At 47.8% G+C, this 7500-nt stretch overlaps 1 protein-coding gene across 2 annotated transcripts in view; it reads right to left on the reverse strand.

Moving 5' to 3' along the window:
- Positions 1–7500, reverse strand: part of ppfibp2b (PPFIA binding protein 2b) — a 51960-nt gene that overhangs the window by 7325 nt on the left and 37135 nt on the right. For both annotated transcript variants that reach the window (XM_062546943.1, XM_062546944.1), the window contains exons 14-26: positions 6926–7032; positions 6189–6256; positions 5608–5691; positions 5207–5261; positions 4809–4844; positions 4370–4514; positions 3153–3185; positions 2860–2995; positions 2244–2363; positions 1643–1793; positions 426–537; positions 165–253; positions 1–8 (exon numbers count right to left, since the gene is read on the reverse strand). The exon at positions 1–8 is cut by the window's left edge and continues 115 nt beyond it. In XM_062546943.1, the coding sequence (XP_062402927.1) occupies positions 1–8; positions 165–253; positions 426–537; positions 1643–1793; positions 2244–2363; positions 2860–2995; positions 3153–3185; positions 4370–4514; positions 4809–4844; positions 5207–5261; positions 5608–5691; positions 6189–6256; positions 6926–7032 (1144 nt within the window). The remainder of the gene's footprint in view (positions 9–164; positions 254–425; positions 538–1642; positions 1794–2243; positions 2364–2859; positions 2996–3152; positions 3186–4369; positions 4515–4808; positions 4845–5206; positions 5262–5607; positions 5692–6188; positions 6257–6925; positions 7033–7500) is intronic.

Consider the following 7500-nt stretch of genomic DNA (forward strand, 5'->3'; position numbering starts at 1 on the left):
AGATCATTCTGGAAGAAATCACACACACACACACACACACACACACACACACACACACACATTAGGAGAAGAAAGACACAGCCTGAAAAGCACAAGATGCACACTATCATTTGATACATTCAGCAATTCAATAATAAAAAAAAAATATTCAAACGTTTTCATACCACTGTCAAATACTGTAGCATTTGGCCATCTACCCTCGCATCATTGAACTGGTCCTTGTACTGAGGCAATCCAATATCATCCAGCCATCCTGTTGGTAGCCACACAATTAGTAACATCCCTTTTAAGAAACTGTTTTATCTGCATGGAAAATGCATCTTTTGAATATTCACTTGTTTCTATGACAAAAATGTAGTCACTGGCTGTAAGCTGAAAAAGAGCAATATGGCGCTTGAGACAAGATGAGGTACAAGAAGACTCACGTGTGACCCAGATGTGATCCAGCTCGGCAGACTTCTCGGTGAGTTTGCTGTTGAAGGAGCGCAGGGCCAACTGCAACTTCTTCCTGTGCAGAGGATGCTTAAGCCCCATCTCCTGTGGCAGGGACGACATTAATGCTCTTAACGGGAGTGTATTAGACGCTCCGCACAATCCTCCTAAGAACAAACTAGCACTCCCACGGGTTTTACACGCGCCAGCGCCGCACATCACTGACACTTGAAGAGAGAGAGAGGGATGGATGGAGAGAGAGAGAGTGGGAAAGAAAGGGAAAAAAGGAGAAAAAAGAGAAGGGGGAGAGAGAGGGATGAAGAGAGAGAGTGCTAAAGAAAGAAAGAAGGAGAAAAAAAAGAAGATGGGGAAAAGAGAGAGGGATGGAGGGAGGGAGTGGTAAAGAAAGGAAGAAGGAGAAAAAAAGAAGGGGAAGAGAGAAAGGATGGAGGGAGGGAGTGGTAAAGAAAGGAAGAAGGAGAAAAAAAGGAGGGAGGGAGGGAAAGAAGGTGAAGTGAAGAGAATTCACGAGAGCTGCTTGAGGGGGAACAAAGGCTTAACCAACGAGGCTGACTGTTGATCTGAATCAGCAGCAGACAGGTGCAGCTAATCTGCCATTAGTGTGGTGGGCAGGAGGCCTGCTGAGAGGGACGCTGGGTGGACAGGTAGAACTGCCTCTAATCACGGAGAAGGCGGAGACGACTGAGAGGCCGCCGAAAAGGAGAGGTGGAAAATGAAGCTTGAGAGGTGGAACCAGGAGAATGGGGGGGGGGGGGCTTAAAGATCAGCGTGTGTGTGTGTGTGAGAGAGAGACATCGGTGTGTGTGTGTGTGTGTGTGTGTGAGAAAGAGAGAGGTGTGTGTGTGTGTGTGTGTGTGTGTGTGTGTGTGTGTGTTTGTGTGTGTAAGTGTGTGTGTGAGAGAGATCGGTGTGAGTGTGTGTGTTTGAAAGAGAGAAAGGTGCGTGCGTGCGTGTGTGTGTGTGTGTGTGTGTGTGTCTGCATATGTGTGATCGGGGTAGGGGTGGGTGGTAGATGATGTCTGAAAGGCTGTGCCAGATGCGGTCTTAAAATAAATCTAATAAATATCAGGTGCTCGTGTTTTGAAGTCGCTGTTGATGTTTTTCCATGAACCCCCCCCCCCCCCCCCTGCCACCAATCTGTCTCCCTGTCTGTCTCAGTCCGTCTCCCAGAGGAAATGGTGTACAGTACCTTCTCGATGTCCTGTGTGCTGGCGGAGAGGAGCGTCTGCCCACTGCTGATCCACTGGCGGGTCTGGCTGGCGTACTGCCCGAGACCGGAGTCCTCCAGCCAGCTGCACACCTGCTCCGGGCTCCACTTGGGGAACGGCGTGCTGGCGTCCCTGCGCAACACAGACACAGACACAAGCTGGCCTGAGCACATCAGCGGTCACCATGAAACTTCTCCTAACGCTGCCGTACAGTGCAGGATGGACTGCACAGTTTAAATTGTGTCAGTGGGTTACAGAGAGAGCACATATTTTTACATTCTCAACAGACTTACAGTAATTTCCTGTATTTTAGCCGAATTGTGTATAAGCCGCAGGATGGTGTTTTATACGAGTTGAAAAGAAACAAAACCATATTAATTGCCCCCATGTATTAACCTCATAGCTGAAGAAATTGAGCAAAATCAATGTATAAGCTGTGGCTAGTAGTTGGGAAAGTTACGGTAATGAGATCAGTGTGTTGGATGTATTGTAAGAACACTGGTATTCTAATAACTCTTATCTGTTGGAACTTGGAGATTTTTCGTTGGCTATTTTTTGCCCACTAACCCAGCGGGTGCTTACCGTGCCGCCTGTCCAGCGTTGGCCAGTCGAGGGCCGGCCGTGGCTCTCATGCCTCCTCTACGGAACTCGGCCGACTCGGCCTCGCCCGCGGGCAGGCTTCCCGACTGTGACCTGCGGATCCTGTGGAATAGGGATGAGGGGGTGAGTGCTGGGAAGGCTGCTTTCTCCTTTTAAAAACCTACAGGTCTGTACGGATCCCAGCCACTGGGCCCTATAACCTCCATAAGAGCAGTAGTTATAAAAAGACACAGGTTTTATATAACATTTGAGCTGATTAAGACTTGCACGTTTGCTTGGATAAAGCACCACAAAGGTGCGAGCTCAAGGCACGACTTGTCACCCTAAGACGCATTAATTCAGCGGAAGTTACTGCAGAGCTGCACTTTAAATCCACAGCTCTCTTCGAGGTTTAAGCACGTTTGAAGCTGCCCAGAAATTAGAGCAGGGCTTTGACAGTCCACAACATTAGCATGGGCGACACGTTAAGCTTTCTCCACAGGTATCACATAACTGACTTCTGACTTAATAAATGCTACTGTGGTATAGCTTGGTGGGACGGACAAGCAAGCTGACCAGCAAGATGGCAGTCGTCTGAACGCATATATGGGACACTTACTTGCCCCACAGCTTCTTGATGCCCCTCTGTGTTTTCCTGTGTTCTGGGGAGACAGGCGACTGCTGGCCCGAGTCCCTTCCCGATGACAGGGGGGAGAGGTCAGACAGCGTCGAGTCATCCGCCCGCTCTGTCTTTCCTGAGACAGGCCAGGACACAGGCAGTGGAAACAACAACAGCAACAGAAAGAAGGAAAAAAAAACAAACATGACATGAGTTAGTCGGTCGTCTGGAAGAAAAAGTTGGTTGGTTGCCTTTATTTGGTCTGACATGTAGAGCCCACACAGAATACGCACCGGCTCCGAAAAGATCAAGCCTTCCCCTTGAGCCTGAGCGAAATGTTAGCAAGGAAGTGAAAAAGCCAAAAAAAAAGGAAGTCAGAGACAGGAAATAAAGGTTATTAGCACAAGTCATGAGACAAATGCATGAGAAAGTCTGAATTCGATTCAATTGCCAACCAAGGCCAAGCAATTCAGCAAAGAGGTTAAACCGCAAGCCAATTCAAAGGGGATCTGAGGGGGAAACTCCGGCTCTGATCTCCATTTTGATATACAGCTGTTAAGATCCAGCTCCAGCTGGGACTACCCATGTGGACACAATTCTGCAGCCTCACATGACACCAGTTTAGGAATTCAAAGCACTCGTGCTCAAACAAATTTGTGTCTAATTTGAGCTTAGGGGCCACGCTGGAGATAGGAGGGTGTAAAGTATTAGCGATGTGCAGGAGACAAGCTTAATCTCAGCCTCCTCTGGGCTTCACGGCTTTTCAGCCTCCAGCTCGCTCCACTTTTTTAACTCAGGAGAACGAGGGACGAAAGAATGGAAAGAAAGAAGGAAAAAAGAAAGGAACAAGTGTGGAAAAAGAGAGAGAGGGGAGAAAAGAGTGCACAGAGTGTGTGTGTGAGAGAGAGAAACAGAGAGAGAGAGAGAGAGAGGGAGAGAGAGAGCCTCTTTCATCCCTGATGACAAACAGAGGCTGCTGAGGGTGTTTGCCCTTCTTTTCTTTATCCCCCCCTGTGAGAGTACGATACCTAAAGCTGGAGCGCTCGCACTCCGGCCGCGGTCTTCAGCCCCCCCGAGGGCAAGAGCAGAGGCAGAGGCAGAGGCAGGAGGCAGAGGCAGGAGGGAAGCAGCAGGAGGAGCAGAGATGAGCCAGAGCACAGGCGGCACAGCCACCGCCGCAGAGACAGAGTAGCCACAGCAGAGGAGCCGTTTCAGCAGCAGCAGTGTCAGCCATAGCGAGAGGAAAGGGGGGGTTAGTGTAGAGGTTAGCCAGGACAAACGGTTAGCGCATGCAACCAGCCCCACAGTCAAGGAGAGAGAGCGTGTACTGTGCGATGCTGTGTGTGTGTGTGTGTGTGACTGAGAGCATTAGTTTAGAATCGTGTCATTACTGTACAATACTGCCATGCTAAAAGCATTAGAAATGATATACAAAAAAAAACGTTCGTGTTGCAGGGTGTAGTTTAATCGGGGATGGTCAGAGGGGGTCAGCAGCAGACTGGGCACTCACTGAGGTTGAACTGGCTGTCCTCACTCTCGTCCGGTGACAGCTGCAGAGGTGAAGAGTACTTCTCTCTCTCGCCATTCTGCTCTGCGTTCCGTCTGGACAGCTTGCCCGGCAGAGTCCGGTATTTGTTATTATCGACATGCTGGTTCTGCGTGTGGGGGAAAACACAGGATATGGACATGTAGAAACCAGAGAATAAAACGGTTTAGCTACATTCACGTGCAGTGTGCCATTTCTTAACCTTGTTGTGTATAGATTATTCCTTTGTTTACACATGGCGAGCAATGCAACATGCATTTTCACATTAAAAAACGTTCAGACCATTTAGATTGTATTGGGTCTTAGTTTTTTAATACTACTGGATGGTAATGCCAGATATGCAGCTCCAGCAATTGCGATGTCACCATTGGTCACGGACCAGGGGTTAGGCGGGGAAAAGTACCTGCAGAACAGGCTCTATTGGCTGCCCCACAACATGCTTGCGGAAGCAAAAGAAAGCACATGAAAGAAAGAGAGCACATACACTAAGTTAGACTAATGATTCATTAAAAAAGCAGACAATTCTCACATACATGAAGTTTCGAAAAACAGAGTAACCATTCATCGACTGAGAGCTAGGCAAGTTTATTCTATGGCACCTTTCTGAGATAGTGCAAGGGAAATTGAAAGAAGAGTTTCTTAAGGTCCTCTATGATAGCACCTTAGCCACCAAAGGTAGAAGCCCCCCAGGCAAGTTTAGATGTGCCTCCCAGAAATAAAACCATTTTGTGTGTGTGTGTCCCTGGAGAGCACAAAAATGCCAAAGGAGCCCAAATGGCAAACCCAGGAAATGTTTCCAACCTTGTGAACAGATCCGCTCTGCAGCTCCTCCAGACTGGAGGACAGGAGCCGTGGCCTGGAGAAAACAAAAACACAGCGCCGGTCATGCCAAAACTGATCCAGAGACAGTACTGCGCATGGAGTGGCTGTCTTTTCCCTGAGTTAGCAGCGGCAGCAGGCTAGAGCTGTGTATATACGGGGATGGCCCCTACCTAGCAGCTGCGACATCAGTGAAATGCGATGTGACAGGCTTAGCTCAACAGGAAGCGTTGCTCGGGGGGGGATGTTGTTGTGTAAGGAGGGGACATTGGATTGACAGGCTCATCTCCATTTCCTTAGGTGGGTGCTTCATTAAATGCACCACTCAACCACTCTGCACTTGAAAAAAACTAGATCAACGTGAGAAGTGAACCAACACGTACCGATCGACTTGCCACTGTCCGTTGTGGTAGCTAATGCTGCTAGGTGATATTGTGGATTCCATGGCCATCTGGAAGCTGCGACAGCTGTAAAAAAATAAATGAAATGTGTAAGAAAAGCACAAATAATAGTACCCCTCCCCCAACATAAACAAATGTACAGTATACTGTATATTAATTAGTATATTAATAATTATATGTCAATACATAATGTATTATGTAATTCATTTAATACATGCTTTATGCATTAATACACATATACTGTACATTAAATGTGGGATATAACAGCCAACTCATTCGAATGTCACCGTAGGATGATATAATATGCAGTGCCACATTAAATGACGGTTATGTGAAAGCATGGTCAACATATAGTGCAAACCTTGCACGGGGTTTGGGTCAATACATCTTTTTCCATGTATGCTTACAGTAGATTTTCAGACTCTCTGTGGACCCCACCTATACCCATGCTGCCCTCAATACCCAGGGCCCTCTGGGATATGTAGTTCCTACTTCCCAGTCTATTATACACATTTGGAGCTAGACATTTGGAACAGATGACATTTCTGCTTGGCCTTATTTACCTGGAGTCCATGTCCTTTTGGAGGCACATGGGAGAGACCAGCAGGGGAGATGAGCCTCTCGAGGACATCTGCGCAGAGAGAGTGAGAGAGAGGAGAGAGAGAGAGAGAGAGAGAGAGAGAGAGAGAGAGAGAGAGAGAGAGAGAGAGAGAGAGAGAGAGAGAGAGAGAGAGAGAAGAGAGAGAGAGAGAGAGGGAGAAAGGGAGAGAAAGAGAGCAGGTGATGCAGAAAGCCACCTGAGACTCCTGCCATGTGTTCCCTTTCTCCTCCTCACAACAAACAGCAGAAGGGATGTGGGCTTCATCACTCTTATTCTTAATTGCCCACAGGTAAAACAAACAAAGTATAACGCATGACTACCTTCATCACTAACCCACTTATCTACAATATGTGCACACAGATCTTCAGAAGTATAGCAGCGCTAATAAGTTCATCCTCTCCAAATGTGTGTGAATTCTCACAGAAGTATAAAAGAACACACCGCAAGTCTATTCATAAACACTAAAGGCTAGTCCTGAACTAAAAGCAAACTTCAGCAAAAATCTCCACTGGTGCAAAAAAGGTGCAACACGTCATTAATGTCCCCGGAGCTCAGCGCAGGTTGTGTGGTGATGAGAGGAGAGAGGAGCTCTAGCCCTGTGGTGGTGGGGTAGTAACACTGAGAGGGCCTGACAGCGGGGCGGGGGGGGGGTATTGGGGGGGGGGGGGGGGGGGACAACGCCGGCCCCGTCGGCCTCACCTCCGATCTCATGATGTCCGAGTGAGCCCTGTGCGTCAGGGCCCTCATCTTCAGACTCCCACTCAGCTCCTCCTCGCTGCTCCCACACAGCAGCTTGTCGTTGGACACTGAGAGCAAAGGGGGGGGGGGGGGGGGGCAAAAGGGCCAGCGTTAGCACTGGTTAGTCACGACCCTTATCAGAACAGGACTGTGTGTCATGCACAACACACACTTCAGGGCACTTCAAAGGACTCGCTGGTGGCCAAAGAGAAATCAGACTTCAGTATTTACATGATAAAACCACTGAATGCATTGCATGAGGCCCTTGAGTTCTGCATTGAGAATCATCAAGTGGTAGCCCACTGATGAGTGATTTAGCTGGTTGAGATCATCGAGACTAACTAATTTCTTTGAATATAGTTTATTAGAGAGGTTTATAACAGACATTACATATAATGCTAATGTGTATTATTTTCTGTGTGTTTAAATTGCAGAACCACACACACATTCATACATTAATACAACACTCTGAAGAAACTGGCTGTCTGGACCTTCATTATTTTTCATTCTAATCGGATGACTCTTTAGTGTTCACA

The sequence above is a fragment of the Sardina pilchardus genome, chromosome 10 (genome assembly GCF_963854185.1).
Source record: "Sardina pilchardus chromosome 10, fSarPil1.1, whole genome shotgun sequence".
Taxonomy (NCBI): Eukaryota; Metazoa; Chordata; class Actinopteri; order Clupeiformes; family Clupeidae; genus Sardina; species Sardina pilchardus.